This window comes from Aotus nancymaae, unplaced genomic scaffold, assembly GCF_030222135.1.
Source record: "Aotus nancymaae isolate 86718 unplaced genomic scaffold, 86718_ANA_hifiasm-v0.15.2.pri h1tg000020l, whole genome shotgun sequence".
NCBI lineage: Eukaryota > Metazoa > Chordata > Mammalia > Primates > Aotidae > Aotus > Aotus nancymaae.
Genome location: NW_026988432.1, coordinates 30,357,090 through 30,373,517, shown reverse-complemented (window position 1 = coordinate 30,373,517; position 16,428 = coordinate 30,357,090). Strand labels below are relative to the sequence as shown.

General features: G+C 42.9%; 1 protein-coding gene across 2 annotated transcripts in view; it reads left to right on the top strand.

Moving 5' to 3' along the window:
• Window positions 1–16,428, top strand: part of KATNAL2 (katanin catalytic subunit A1 like 2) — a 55,091-nt gene that overhangs the window by 1,191 nt on the left and 37,472 nt on the right. The window contains exons 2-5 of one of the 2 annotated variants that reach the window (XM_012440890.2): window positions 7,045–7,211; window positions 8,858–8,900; window positions 13,330–13,447; window positions 14,629–14,727. In XM_012440890.2, coding sequence (XP_012296313.2) covers window positions 7,045–7,211; window positions 8,858–8,900; window positions 13,330–13,447; window positions 14,629–14,727 — 427 coding nt within the window. Of the gene's footprint in view, window positions 1–7,044; window positions 7,212–8,857; window positions 8,901–13,329; window positions 13,448–14,628; window positions 14,728–16,428 lie in introns of those variants that run through there. The other variant, XM_012440891.2, reaches the window with a different exon arrangement.

The following is a 16,428-nucleotide window of genomic DNA, read 5'->3' as shown; positions in this document are numbered from 1 at the left end:
CAAATTTCAGCAAGGAAGAAAACACTTAGGTTTCAGACTAAGAGCATACAAACTTTTTCTTTTATAGATGGGGTCTCACTCTGTTGCCTAGGCTGCATGATGATAGTTCACTACAACCTCTAACTCCTGGGCTCAAGGGATCCTCTTGCCTCAGTCTCCCGAGTAGCTAGGATTTACAGGCACATGTCACCATGTCCAGCTAATATTTAAATTATTTTAAGAGGCAGGATCTTGCTGTTGCTAAGGCTGGTCTTGAACTACTGGCTTCAAGTGATCTTCCTGCCTCAACCTTCCAGTCACTTCAATTAGGGCTTTAAAACTTTTGAGTTAGAGCAATTGTTCTCATTCAGGGTGATTTTTCCCCTTGGGGGATATTTGGCAATGCTTAGAGTTCTTTTTGCTGTCGCACTGGTATCTAGTGGGTAGAGGCCAAGGAATCTGCCAAATGCCATCTGACGCACAGGACAGCCCCATAACAAATAATTATCTGGCTTCAAATGTCAACAGTGCCAAGATGGAGAAATCTGCAGTTAGAGCAAGAAAAACCAACTTTTGATATTTTCCCAAAAAGTCTGATGAGCATCTTTTCCTTCATTAAATATGGCAGCTACTAGTTAAATAAGGGAGCTACGGGAACTAAAATTCAGTTCTGAGACTCCAGTGAACCTAGTCCTAGAGAGGTACAAAGGAAAAAGGTGAGGAGGGCAGGAGGCAGCTGACAAGGAACTGAGAGTTCCCGTTGTTTCTCTCAGCCATGCCAGCAACTGCGGTTTTTAATAAACCTATTGCCCCCTTGAAGGGAATGGCCACTGTAGAGACTTTGAGGTATTTTTCTCTATATTTTATAGTAGATATCGGGGTATCTATCTTATGCTTGAAGAATTTCAGGCTTCGAAGAGTCAAAGATTGTGTCAGAAGGCCACCTGGGTCTAAGTGGGAGGACTTTCCAGGTTTGTTCTGACCCAAAAGGCTTCCAGGGTCTTTATTTTTCTGCTCCAGTGTTGAAGATTTGCTTTTGCTTGAGGATCATGTCAGAAAAATCATAACGTGTGCGGGCCATGTTTTCTGAGGTTTTGTTTTGAGTGACGATTTTTGTTTTGTTTTGTTTTGAGACAGAGTCTTGCTCTGTCGCTCAGGCTAAAGTGCTATAGTACAGTGGCGCAGTCTCAGCTCACCAAAACCTCTTCCTCTTGGGTTCAAGTGATTCTCCTGCCTCAGCCTCACGAGTAGCTGGGATTACAAAAGCCCACCACCATGCTGGCTAATTTTTTTAGTAGAGACGGGGTTTCACCATGTTAGCCAGGCTTGTCTTGAACTTCTGAACTCAGATGATCCACCTGCCTTAGCCTCCCAAAGTGCTGGGATTATAGGTGTGAGCCACCATGCCCAGCCTAGAATTATGATCTTTTTTTTTTTTTGAGACAGAGTTTCGCTCTTGTTACCCAGGCTGGAGTGCAATGGCGCGATCTTGGCTCACCGCAACCTCCACCTCCTGGGTTCAGGCAATTCTCCTGCCTCAGCCTCCTGAGTAGCTGGGATTACAGGCACGTGCCACCATGCCCAGCTAATTTCTTTTTTTTGTATTTTTGGTAGAGATGGGGTTTCACCATGTTGACCAGGATGGTCTCGATCTCTTGACCTCGTGATCCACCTGCCTCGGCCTCCCAAAGTGCTGGGATTACAGGCGTGAGCCACCGCACCCGGCAGAATTATGATCTTTTAAAGTTTTTTTTTAAAAAAATCATGACACAGCCCTTAGGAGATCCTGAGAACATGTGCCCCTAAAGTCTTTTAAAGAAAATGAAATCTCTGCAATTGCACTTAAGCATTTTAAAAATTATTTATGTCGTTAAAGGATCTGGGGTTCTCTTTTTGGGCTTTTTTCCAAAATTTCAGATATATGCATTTGGTAGTCAATTATGACACTGCACCTTTGAACAAACTTTGTTATTGAGTAATCTGATTTATTTTCTCCCCTTGACTGACCATGTAAGCTGTTTAATTGCAAAATGTAGCCTTCCTCATAACACTTTAGTATCAGAATTTTGAGAATGACTTTTCCTTATGGTAAATACAATGAATTGCAACAGCTTAAACACAAAAGCATTTCTTACTCACCTTGAAACACATGATTTTATCAGACAGTTCTCTTTTTGGCGTTAGAGAGATACATTTTATTGAGAAAATAGCTCATTCTTCCCACATCCCGACCACTCCCAGACTAGAGAAATGAGTGTGCCCGCCCCATGGTTAACAGACAAACCAGTCACTCTCAGCGTAGGCTCAAACACTGTATCTCCACAGAATAGTGGGGTGAAATCAAGCCTCGGAGCAGGGCAGGGCTGACTTTGGTCCTTTCTGTGCCTCTGTTTTTCCATCTGGACTATAAGGGCATTTCCAAAATTGACAAGCCAGACAGTCTGCATGTGGGCAGTAGGCTGCTCTGCTCTATTCACCAGGCACCTAATAAATGTAACCCCCAGGTAGCATATGAAAAAGCGCCAAATGTCCGCTCTAAGACAGGGCTGTGGGGCTTGTTGTCATAGGGAGGGCTTCCAGGATATGCAGATAGACTTAGGAGCCAGACTATTTTCTTTCAGATGCCTACTCTTCTTTTTGCTATTCTGTGATCTTGGACAAGTTATTTATTCTCTTTATGCTTCAGTTCTCTCGTCTGTAGAATGGAGTAATGGGGTATAGCTAAGTATCAGGTAGATGCCATTATTAAGAGGATTAAATATGTAACTTGCTTAGAATCGTGCCTGACAGTTACACTTATACTTCTACTATTGATAGGATTTGGGTTTTATTCTCTTAATAACCAACTTAGTTCAGCAAAGGACTTAAAGAAATTGCAATGTAGGTTCGGCCCATTTTACATTATCTTTTAATGAAATACTAGCTCTGTCCAAAGAACCCTGAGTTAAAATACCTCGAGGTACTTTTCTAAGTGTGTGCAACACTTGGAACAGTAGTTCTCAGAGTGTTAACAGATGTTACTTTAAGAGTTTCGTGGTCAGGTAAGCTTGGCAGATATTGGGTTAAACTAAACAAGTTCCCTTATTTCAGGACTTCTCAGACCATCTAATTTACTATGTGCAACGTAAATATCACACTAAAGTCACAGTATTCAAGGTCTTGCAAACCAATTTGACCAAGGTTTTTCCGGGGTTTTGAGGTTCTTGTTGTTTTGAAGACAGGGTCTCGCCTGTCGCCCAGGCTAGAGTGCAGTTGCCCGATTGTAGCTCACAGAAGGCTCAAATTCCTGGATTCAAGTTATCCTCTCACTTCAAACTCCTGAGTAGCTGAAACTACAGGCATGTGTCACCACACACATTTATTTATTTATTTATTTATGTTAGAGATGGAATCTCGCTATGTGGACCTAGCTGGTCTTGAACTTGTGGTCTCACGCAATCTTCCCACCTCCGCCTCCTAATTAGCTCGACTGCAGGTGCATGCCACCGTGGCTACTTTTTGTTTTGTTTTTTGGTAGAGATGAGATTTAGCCGTATTGCCCAGACTGGTCTGGAATTTCTGGGCTCAAGCGATCCACCCACCTTGGCTTCCAGAGTGCTGAGATTACTGGCGTGAGCCACCGTGCCTGGCCTAAGGAACTCCTTTTTTTTTTTTTCCTCAAACCATCTTTAGAGACTAGTTTTCCACAGACCACTTTGAGAATGCTGCCTTCCTGGATTAATTGCCTCTTATAAAACTTAAACTCACCATGCCAGGGCCCAGCACTGTGAACGTAGTATTAGATGCTCAGTAAATGTTATTTGCATAGCCATTGAGGAACTTACTAGAATGTAGATGGGTAGAATAATTAGAAAGTAAGACAAAGCCATTTTCACAGATAATCCCTGATTTTTTATTACAATGCATTTTGTGTTCCATAAATTGTAACAGAAAGAAGAACTGTAAAAACAAAAAGACGAATAAAAGTCAGATGCAGTTGTTAAGGCCAAGAGTTTGCTGTCTGCTTACAAAGCATGCATTTTTCCTTTCTGCCACGAGGTGGCTCTTTGTATCGTGAATCAATGAAAGTTCTACTAGACTTCGTTTTCTTGAAACCTGGTAGAAAAGGGACACATAAGTGGATTATCAAAATGAAAGTGAACTATAGGTACTTTTAAGGACATATGAACGTCAGTAAAAGAGATCTGCCCTAATGAAGTTCTATAAATTCAGCAAAGAGGATAGATTACTGTGGATTAAAATAAGCATCAGGGAAAGCTTTGTAGAGAGGGTGACGTGAGCTGGACTTGAAAGATGTGTAGAATATGAATAGACCAATGTGATGGTAAGGCCATTCCTGGCAGAGGCGCAGAGGAAGAGGGGGCACAGCCTAAGTGGAACAATTAAGTAAACAGGAAGACCAAAGTTTGAATGTGTGAGTGAGAATTGGTGCAGCAGACAATGGAGGGTCGTGGATGCCAGTTCTTCTATTAATAGTCCTCCATAGCCATCTTCTCGGGCTTGGGTTATGTTAGAAGCCTCCACATCTCTCTCTTGTGTCTTGTTATTACGGCCCACTATTACACACAACTGCACACTACTTATTGAAAAGTACTCTTCCTAAAGTCCAGTCCTGTCCCTCTGTTGGTTAAGAATCTCTAATGGCTCCTCCTGCCAACCGTATTGAATTCAAACCTCATTCAAACTCAGTGTAACAGGAAAACACAGAAGTAGTTTTGTTCTTCTGGCCAATTAGTTTAGGAAACATGGGGCCTGCAGTCATTTATTCTTTTAATTTTTGTTTTAGGTAAGACTCCGTGATCTTGGAAAGAGTTCAGAATATAATGTTATGTTAGTAAAAGCTACAAGCAATCTATGGGGCATGTTTCCATTTTCCATCTTCTTTCTTTCTACCTTCCTTTCTCTCTTTCTCTCACTTTTTCTTTCTTTCTCTCCCTCTCTCCTTTTTTTTTTTTTTATTTTTTGAGATGGAATTTCACTCTTGTTGCCCAGGCTACAGTGCAATGGTGCGATCTCCTCGATCTTGGCTCACTGCAACCTCCGCCTCCCGGGTTCAAGCAATTATCCTGCCTCAGCCTCCTGAGTAGCTATGATTACAGGCATGCACCACCACACCTGGATAATTTTGTATTTTTAGTAGAGATGGGGATTCTCCATGTTGGTCAGGCTGGTCTCGAACTCCCGACCTCAGGTGATCCGCCGGCCTTGGCCTCCCAAAGTGTTAGGATTATAGGCGTGAGCCACTGCGCCTGGCCTCTTTTTGTTTTAAAAGTGCATACGTATAAGTATTTAATCATTTTAAAAGTTTGGGCCAAGTGCAGTGGTTCATGCCTGTAATCGCAGCACTTTAGGAGGCCAAGGAGGGAGAATCACTTGAGACCAGAAGTTTGGGACCAGCCTGGGCAGCATAGCAAGACCCTGTCTCTACAAAAAAATAAAATAAAATAAATAGCTGGGTGTGGTGGTGCACACCTGTAGTCCAAGCTACTCAAAAGGCTGATGTGGGAGGATTGCTTGAGCTCAGCTCAGGAGTTCAAGGCTGCAGTGAGCCAAGATTGTGCCACTGCACTCCAGCTTAGGTGACAGAACAAGACCTTGTCTCTAAAAAGAAAGAAAAAAATGTTAAAAAAATTTGTAAAGACAGAGGAAATATTTAGTCATTTTCTCTGAGAGGCAGAATTTTCTTTTTTTTTTATCAGTATTTTCTAGTTTTTTTCTTAAGTGAACATGTATTACTCCATACTAAAGTTATTAATAAAAAACTGATTTAGTTTTTCTCTCTGCAAAATGGGAATTAAGACATAGTTATAGAAGCATGGTGAAACATGAAAAAATATAGAGCTGATAGACTAGAGTCAAGTGACTGTTGTTTGCAGCTTCTTTAAAATTAGCTTAGGAGAGATACATACATTTCAAGGTCATTGAAAATAATCATGGCAACTTCTTTTAAGAAAGTTTATGCTAGGCATGGTGGCTCACACCTGTTATCCCAACACTTTGAGAGGCCAAGAAGGAAATCGCTTGAGGCCAGGAGTTTGAGACCAGCTTGGGCAACATAAGGAGACCTTGTCTGAAAGAAAGAAAGAGAAAAAGAGAAAGAGCGCATAATAAAAAAGAAAGTTTTCTCTTTCTACTTTCCTGGATCTAGATTCAAATGAAACAGAAAGAACTCTAACCTGCAGCAGAAATCTGAATCTGGGGTCCTTCGATGAGCTGAATTTGGGATCCTTGGATGAACTCCTGAAATTATATGCTAATTTGCACATGTGCACACTTTTCAGGAGAAAATTGTTGGTTTTAAAAGAAGTTAAGAACTAAAATTTAAAACCTGGAGAGTCTTTCATCTTTCAGAGGATTTCGAGGCAAAGACCTTGCTTCTTGTGCTAAGGCTACTTAAATCGGATAGTTTTGCAACTGAACAAGGTAAAAATGACAGTGAGGAACCAAGGTGAAGGTGCTACTTTTATACAGAAACACCCTGTAGTGCAATGTGTGACTGATTAAAAAATTACCAGAAACAAATAATACATTCCAAGTGGAAGTTATCTTATATGAAAGTTCTTTGATGATCTTGGTTGGTAGATCTTTGGAACTTCCTTCAGTGCTCATGACCTGTTCATTTGAATTACCTCAGTGATGGCAAATTTGGGTTAAATTTGGGTTTTATCACTTTGCCAAATGTTACCTAAAATGAGTAACTGTGAATAAAGAGGTAACCAAGTTTGGGGAAATTCCCATTTTAGGCTGCAAATGAGTAAAGACAAATCACAAGATGTTTCTTCGTTGATTTACTTATTTAACTTTTTAAGCACTTCCAAAAACATCCTAAACAATGATGACATCACAAGAATAAATAAGTAGCTTTCAAAGGCAACTGCTCTGAAATAATAGTTTCAACCATTGGGCTCTGTATAGGCAAACCTCATATGTACATACTGGTTTTCATCTAATGTGCTACATATAGGCTTACTTTTTGTATTGCATCCCTTTAGACTTGCAATGCCTGTTAGCCATTATTCTTTTCACCTGAGTTAATTTCTTCTTTTTCTTCTGTCAAACTGCCAGATATATCGATACAGCAAATGCTTTGGAGCAAGAAACTAAACTGGGGTTACGACGCTTTGAAGTTTGTGACAACGTTGATCTTGAAACTATTTTGATGGAATATGAGAGTTATTATTTTGTAAAATTTCAGAAATACCCCAAAATTGTCAAAAAGGCATCAGACACAGGTAAATGGCTATTTTCTAGAGATAAGGCTTTATCTCATCTTTAAGATTAGTATTTCTTTCTTACTTATTCCCAGATAGATGGAGACCCTCACCCTGCACCAAAAGCGTACACCAAAGGATTGTGTAGCCGTCCTCACATCCAGCACAGACAGCTGCAATATGATCATCTGGACATTGACATCCCTTTAGTCACGTTGGCATTTGTTTGTGGAAATGCATTTTCAGGCAATGAAAGCAAAACCCCAGTGTATCATAGGTACTTTTCAGATAATTAACATTACTTTTAATTTATTTTCCTTTCCTTTTCTCTTTTTTTGAGAAGGAGTCTTGCTCTGTCGCCCAGGCTGGAGTGCAGTGGCACGATCTTGGCTCACTGCAAACTCCGACTCCCTGGTTCAAACAATTCTTCTGCCTTGGCCTCCCGAGTAGCTGGGATTACAGGAGCGTGCTGCCACACCTGGCTAATTTTTTGTATTTTTAGTAGAGATGGGGTTTCACCATGTTGGCCAGGATGGTCTTGATCTCCTGACCTCATAATCTGCCTACCTCGGCATCCCAAAGTGCTGGGATTATAGGGGTGAGCCACCATGTCCAGCCTACTTACATTTTTTTTTAGAGATGAAAAGAGCTGTTGGAAGAGGATAAATGACAGAAGACTTTTTCTTCTTAGGAGACCTATTGTCTATCTTGAAAATAACTACGAAAATGAGTATTGGGAAAGCTAATAGCTCATGTATACATAATGAAATGCTTTTGAAAGCCATCAATCCAGATAATGATCAATATAATACAAAGACCCAGTATAGGTTAGCAGTCAACGAGGCTGGCTGGAGGAAAGATCTAAAGTGAGGGCCCTGTGCTTTGTAGTAACATTGACTGAGAAGTCTGTAAGTGGGGGAAGTAATTATAAACCAAGGGAGATCATTGTCCTGTTTACAAGGCACTTGTTAAGCCACAGACTTTAACATTTCATGTAGGGACCGGGAAACCAAGAGGAACATCAATTTAAAATAGCTAGGGCCAAATCTCAGAGCCAGAAAAGGTCGAAGAGGTATTTTATCTGAGCTCCCTTCCAATGCAGCATTCAGGTGGTTAGATGTGGGTCTTGTAGAGAAAGCCCACACTCCTAACCACAGGGTGATCGGGACTGTTAGTGACATGATCTCATTTCTAGATGGCTAGTTCCCATCTAGCATGATACTCAAATTCTCCTATGATATTGGACACATTATTTTTATTTTAACTGGCAGAGTATGACTTAAATATTCCCTGCCAAATTTGTGCAATCATCCTGGTGTCCCATGTAACACAGAAAATGGTGTCAAGTTCGTGAAAGCATAATGAAATGGTAGCTGTAAAGCTAGCCTATATTGGAGTTGCCACCACATCCACAGTCTTTAACACGTTTAATATCTGAGGCCTTTGCAATCTTTCTCTGTGAGGAGATGCTTGAGAAGCTCGGGCCTCTTTCTCTTCACTGGTAATTTCAGTTCTCTCTACATGAGAATAGCTTAAAGTCTCTAGATTTCAATTGGCTATAGCACAGATTTTAAAAACAACGCATAAAGGGGAAACATACTTGAAAATAATCACTTTGTCACTCTTAAAATTATTTTCTTTCCCTCCCTGTGTTTGTTTTGTCACAGCAGAAAATAATTTACCACAAAGAAGTGGAGGGAAGACCAGAAGGTAAAGTGAATGATAATTATCTTAGTCAGCTGAGCTCAAGGAGCTTGTGGGATCCCTTTCCAGAACCTTTGGCAGCACAGCTCCATGACTGTCTCCCAGCAATGCTGACTGCAGTCATATGACTGGCCCACCCCAGGACTTCTCTCATTACAGCTGCTTCAGATTTGGGCCAGTGTCTGTCTATTCTCCTGGTTTTCCTGTAAATAAGTGCATCCTGTGATGCTCTGTCTTTCCAGGCCATGTGGTATGAAAAGTCTGAACCTTAGAGGTTTTTTTTTTTTTTTTGAGACAGAGTTTCGCTCTTGTTACCCAGGCTGGAGTGCGATGGCGTGATCTCGGCTCACCGCAACCTCCGCCTCCTGGGTTCAGGCAATTCTCCTGCCTCAGCCTCCTGAGTAGCTGGGATACAGGCACGCACCACCATGCCCAGCTAATTTTTCGTATTTTTAGTAGAGACGGGGTTTCACCATATTGACCAGGATGGTCTCGATCTCTTGACCTTGTGATCCACCCGCCTCGGCCTCCCAAAGTGCTGGGATTACAGGCATGAGCCACTGCACCCGGCCGAACCTTAGAGGTTAAAAGGCCGGGTTCAATTCCTGGCTCTGCTATTTACAAGTATGGAGCAAGTTTTAGACACATAGTTCCTGGCACACACTGAGCACCCAAGAAATATTATTTTCCCTCTTTTCATCATTTAGTTAATTTCAAGCACTCCCAGATCAGATGTCCTGACCTGTCTGAAGATCAATAATGAGCCAGGAGGTACGAGCTCATGCTTCTGCCTTCGCTAGTCCGGGCCTGCGGGGACCCATTCTTCTCTTGCTTTTCCCTTCTGTTCACGGCTCATCTTGCATTCCTTTCTCCAGCTTCTCAAGTCCAAATCTCATTTGGGACTTGTAGCCTCTGATGGGAGCCCCTCTTTCTTTTGACCTTCTGGGTACACACATTCTCTCACAAGGCCCCCTACTCTTGCCAGTGCCCTTCCCATTCCTCTCTCCCCACTCCCTCCCACAGAGCTGTTCCAAAATACCCAGGGGTACTAGGGTGCTGCTGCTACCTGCCAGTGAGGGCCAGCTTTGGGGCATCACAACCTGTGGGCTGTTGCTATTACAGTAGAGCCTAAACCTCACAGGAAGGCTAGAGTAGGCTTCCTGTAGGGGCCACACAGCCATACAGGCAGTGAAAAAAGTGTTTAAAATCTTAAAATGCTCTTGGAAAAAGAAAAGTTAGATTGTAATCACACTCAACTTATTAGGCCCTCAAGAGGTAGGGATTCTGTCATGCCCCCACTACATTCCCTGCTCCTGAGACTCCAGTTCTCTTGTTCCAGCCTCAGAAGGGACTAGGACACCTTACATGGCTGGTGGACACAGCTTGCAAAAAAGGTCGTGGAGCCACAAACGCTCCGCAATCCTACTCACCGTAATACTTGGCCTCGGGCTACCTTTGCTTTGTGCTGTTCTGCAGGAAGAGTTTTATTGCTTTGACAAAAGTGGTATTCTTTTATTTATAGTTTCCACAAAGCTAGTCAGACTCGGATAATAAACGATAACTGCTTGTGCATAGAAATCGTGAGGAGCGTTTGAGGCCAGCTTCGGAAGCCTTTTGGATTCTGATGACTTTTCTGGAACCTTCTCAGTATTCTTCTCTGGCAAATGCTCTGTGAGTGAATGGTGTTGGGGTGCTTTGTTCCCTTTAGGGATGGAGCACGGTGGCACATTTGACAGTGTGGGGGCTCCTCAGCTTCTCTCTGAGTAGACGTTTGTACATGGCAAGCATAAAGGCCAAATAGCAATTGGTTAGAGTCAGGAGGAATAACTAGGAAAGTAATGAATGGTGTTTCTGCAGACAATTTTGTACTCAAATATAGTTACTGAAGTGAGACATATCATGAGACTGTCTATATATTAGCAAACCAAAGTGTCTTTTCCTAATCTTGGAAAAGATTCCTAATCCCTGCTTAAAGATTTACTGATGAACCAAAGGAGGAAAGGTTATCCAATGTGATGGTTAACAGAACTGGGATTCCAGAATGTCCTGGCAATTCCGGAGATGGGTTCAAAGTAACAAGGTGAAATTGAATAAAATAAGGCTTAAGCTCGAACAAGAGTTACAACAAATAGCTCCTTCATTACAAAACCAGAGACCTAGAAATGTCAGTTTACCTGGACCAACAGTGTGACATGAGTGCTTCTGTGGTCCCAGCCCCATCAATAGAAATATGGTGTCCAAAAAGTAGGGGGTCACACTATTCTGGAAGGTGACCAGTATGAGGAAGAATCTGGGAGCCAGGTAACTTTAGGAATGACTGGAGCAACTGGAGATGTTGAGCTTGAACAGAGGGTTTGTGGAGGGGGGCTCCTTAGAACAACGCAGGAGCAGGCTTCAGTTCGCCCTCTAATGGGCAATTAGGGCTTCTCTGCAGAATTCCACAGGGTGCACCTAGGACTAATGGTTAAAGTGAAAACACAGGGAATTTGATTCCATGTTCAGAAGAATTTTACAATCCTCGGAGCTGACTGAAAATGAATTGCATTGCTTTGTCCATTAGTGCTCTTGTATTTTGGTCATGTTAAAGCAGATCTTATGGATCAGTTGCATCCAATGGGAAATCAGAGTGGGAAAATAGAGTCTCTGTTTCCTGCCAGCTCCACAAGGATGGTGAGGATGGCGAGGCAAGTTTAAGTACACACACACACACACACACACACACACACACACACAAAACATATAAACACACACACACATGCCCAAACACATATATATAACTTCCCTTAAGTCAACATTATTAATTAATATAAATTTGCCTTTGTAAAATGCTTGGTTTTCATTTCATAGATATTTCATTTTTGTGCCAGCAAAAGACTGGAAAAAGACATTCTTATTCCAAGTTTAAAGATAGAAAAAAGCGCCGGGCGTGATGGCTTGTGCCTGAAATCCCAGCACTTTGGGAGGCTGAGGCGGGTGGATCACGAGGTCAGGAGTTCGAGACCATCCGGGCCAACAGAGTGAAACCCCATCTCTACCGAAATACAAAAATTAGCTGGGCGTGGTGGTGCATGCCTGTAATCCCAGCTACTTGGGAGGCTGTGGTGGGAGAATTGCTTGAACCAGGGAGTCAGAGGTTGCAGTGAGCTGAGATCATACCACTGCACTCCAGCCTGGTGGCAGAGCAAGACTCCGTCTCAAAAAAAAAAGATAGAGAAAAAACACCCTGAGAACTGTTAGCGTCTGCTTCTCGTGAGGCTCCTCCCAGTGAGCCCAACACTCACAGAGGTGTCACCATGTGGACATTGGTGGTATTGTCAACATGGGTGGTCTTGCTGGCCAAATAGCTGTGCATTTATATTAGACATGTACATTTATTACCCCATCAAGAAAAAAAGTTGAAACAGCAGCTCTCTGAGATCACTCTGAACATGGGGAGACATGCTTCTAGAGAACCTTCTGCAAATGCTTCTCACATATAGGGACAAAAGAACTAAGAGAACTAAGCAACAATGGCAGAGTTCACGTTCTGCCCCCCATGCTAGTCCTGTCTCTCTGGATGTCATCTTCTATGGAAAAATACACATATTCCAATACTGAATTTTATGTCTAATTATGAGGATGTAGTGAAAAAAATTATTTGATCTTTCTAAGGATATGTGACATATATATAGTCGTACCACATATATTACTATGTCTATAGTAAATGCATATACTCTTGTAACCACAGTTGCAGCCACCAGCAGGCTCTCTTTGCCCCTTCTCAAATTCTCCCCATCTCCATCACAGTTAGCTACTCTTCAGACTTCCAGCCCCATCAGTTTGTTTTGCCTGAAGTAAACAATTGTTGATGAAAATTTTTTTTGGCGGCTATGATTGGTCTGGGACAACATTGATGAGGGAAGGTTTGTTTTCCTTCTGCAATCCCCTTTTGATGTTTATTACACAGAACATGCTGAGAGGTATTTTAAGTGGGCAGGGTACATCCAGGACACTGGATTAAAACCATGGGCCAATCCCTGGATTTCCTACTGTTTCTTAGTTTGAATGGGAGGACGCCTTTCTCCCCCGCATCTTTCTCCTGGTCTGATGCTGCTTTTAAGGAAGGTGGAAGGAACAATGGAAGAATGCTTGTAAAGCAATGTGTTCTTAAGACCTAAAGCTATTTGCAGAAGGGCTGAAGCTATGTGGTGTGAAAGGGAAATGAAGAGGGTGAGCTGGGGGGCTCCAGGAGGGGATCTTAGAAGAACCCGGTGAGTATCCTGGAGGGAGTTAGGACCAGAATGGACCTGGTGGGTGGATAGCGTAGGTGGAAGGGCCCTATAGTGGCCATCTGCGTATCTTTCCATAGCTTTCTTAAATGTGCTATTCTTAAGAATAGTTGTTAGAATTAAGTGGCTAGAATAATTTCTTCCAAGGTCTTTGTTCCCTCCCTTAGGGTGATGAACGACAGTTGTCAAAATCTTCCCAAGATCAATCAGCAGAGGCCCCGGTCCAAAACCACAGTGAGGAAAACAGGGGACACCAAGTCTCTCAATAAGGAGCATCCTAATCAGGTCAGGATGGCTTGGCTTGGCTTTGGGAATAGCAAACTTGGCTAAAAAATAGCTCTATGAAAAAAGTCACATTTATTTAATTTTTGAGGACCTATGCTTTTAAAATTGTGGTGTGATCTAATTGAATTCTAGGTTTTTTTCCTAGTACACTGGACTAAAACCATGGACACATCCCTAGATTTCCTAATGTTTTTTAACTTGAGCAGGAGGACTTTTGTCTACTTCAAGTCTTTCCCTTGGTCTGGGTGCTGGGAGATGAGCCAGGGTGGGGCTGGGCCCCCGTCAGAGCAAGAGAGCCTGGTTGCTGTGCAGCTTGATCTTCTCATCTGAGGTAACTGTTACCTGAGGTAACTGAGCTAACCAAGATGGCGAGTCTTCCTGTTCCAGAGCACATTGCTGGGTTCCTAAGTGTAGGCCAGGCATAGTTTCAGGTGTGGCTGGGTCTCTAGATCTCTGTTGGGCTTCTCCAAATCGCACATGGTTAGCCCTTACCCCAGCCCTTCACACTGGACATCCTCGGGGCCAAAGAGGGCAGCAAGGAGAGAACCCAGCAGGTGAGTGAAGTCAATGGCTTCTGACTCAGGAGGCTCACGTCCAGAACCTTCTTAGGACAAAACATTCCAGGTTTCAAAGGAAAGAAGACCAATGGAAACTGAGAAAAGGAATGAAAAAAAAATTAATGTCAAATAATGGAAAGGAATAATCACAAAACCTGACTGGTCAAAAGGATTCTCTCCCCTCGAGGAGGTTCTACGGTTCTGGCCGCCGCAGCCTGACTCAGATGGAAGAGAGGTGAAGGTGGGGCAGGATGAGTCCCATGGGAGGCTGGTGCACTTAAAATTCAGCCACTCCAGGCCAAAAACACCCTGGATCACAGGAGAAAAGACAAGCCAGCCAACGGGGATGTGTTGAGGCACAACTGTTTCCTCCGTTGGAAAAGCTGCTCGGGGCCCATGGCCTGGCACCTTCTCATCCTTCCAGGGACAACTCCTTCCATACAGTGCAGGCAGACAGCTAACTCATCTTCCTGGGTCTGCACAAAAGTGGCTAAGCTACATGTGCACGTCCGCGTTTACAGAGTTGCTATCCAGCATCGGACTTTGCATGATGGAGTAGGCAGGTACAGCCAGCGTCTCTCCATGGCTGCTCACCACCATGTCTCCTTGTTTCTCTTTCTTCAGGAGGTAGTTAATAACACTCGCCTGGAGAGTGCCAACTTCGGCCTAACCATATCAAGAATCAATAAAGACAGTGGAGAGGAAAACGTCCACCCACGAAGAGTAAGTGGAACTCTTGAACCTAACACTGAAAGGGGTAATTATTTTTCTTTTTAAACAGGAAAACAAAAAACGTTATTTTTGTCAAAAAGGAAAGTGAAGATGTGATTTTTGGAGGTTGGCTGTGAGGTAAATGGTGAAGAGGGTCAGAAAATGGGTTCTGCTCTGGAATCTCCTTTCTCAAGGCAAGATCTGGCATGAACTGCCCCATCTCTAAGCTCAGTTTCCTCATTTGTAAATTGAGGGGCTTGGAAGAGATTGTCTCTAGTGTTCCCATCAGCTTAAAAATTCTGTAATTGCAATGACAAACATTGGTGTGATTATCCTGCATTGTTCTCATCTTTTTTTGGGGGGGGGCAGGGTCTTGGTCTTTAGCCCAGGCTGGAGTGCAATGGTGCGATCATGGCTCACTGCAGCCTTGAACTCCTGGGCTCAAAGAATCCTCTTGCCACAGCCTCCCAAGTAGCCAGGACTACAGGCATGCACCACAACATCCAGCTGTGTTTTTGTTTTCCTAGAGATAGGGTCTCACTATGTTGCCCAGGCTGGTCTCAAACTTCTAGCCTTAAGCAATCCTGCTGTCTGGGCCTCCCAAAGCACTGGGACATCTGCATTATTTAGTGAGTTGGAAACGCATACTCATTCTGCTCTGCTCTGTCAGTGGCAGCTGATTAGTGGTGTCACCTTTCTCCTTGGAGGGATGGCTTCTGGTCTAAATGTAATTTCATGTGAACCGTGAAACCTCAGTTGATACGGGGTTGATTTTGTCCTTGATAGATATTTCTACTTTTTTCATAATCAATCTCATGTCTGGATTTGTCAATAACAATGTCTTAAGCAGAAAAGACCCAGATTGGGTGGATGTAGTCAAAAGGTAGACTAAAACATGTGATTTGGAAATGAACAGCATTTCTCTTGGTCATACTCTCCAAGGTTGTATTTCTTTAAGAGTCTTCTTTCTGTCTTCAACCAAGTTCTCAAACCACTGGAGTGCTGACTTAGTTCTGGCCAGCTCTTAGAAGAACTAACTCTGTGTGTGTGAATTTGGAGGGGTGACTGGGGCACCTCCCTGAAAATCAAGGGCAGTGACCTCACTGGCCTGAGCTGACTCCCTTTAAGGGCCTCACTTATATGGTAATTGCTGGAGATGATACCATTGGAATCAATGCCGCCCTCTGAAAAATGTTTCCTTGTTCACCTTCACTGCTTCTATTGTGTTTTCAGTCACCTTTGCCTAGCTATTTTGTGGCATTAGTTTCTGTGTGAATGCCTCAAGTTGAAATGAATGGATGTTTTTGATTGGGTCACAAGGAAGGGACTGTTTAACCCAGCACTTAACCTTTGAAATAGTCTGACTATAAATCCTCTTACCAGCAGAAATATCCTCAGGGCCACATGTAGATGGCTTTCTCCCTAGCATTTCACATGTTTGTAGGTTGTATGAGGGTATATGGCCTGGGACCAATCTCAAAAAAAAAAAACAAAACCCCAGATCTGTCATCTTCGTGATAGTACCTGTGTCTGTCTGTTTTGCATTGCTATAAAGGAATATCTGAGGTTGAGTAGTTTATAAAGAAATGAGATTTATTTGGCTCATAGTTCCACATGGCACTGTGATCTGATCAGCTTCTGATGAGGCCTCAGGAAGCTTTTACTCATGGAAGAAGGCAAGGGAACTGGCATGTCACATGGCAAGACAGGGAG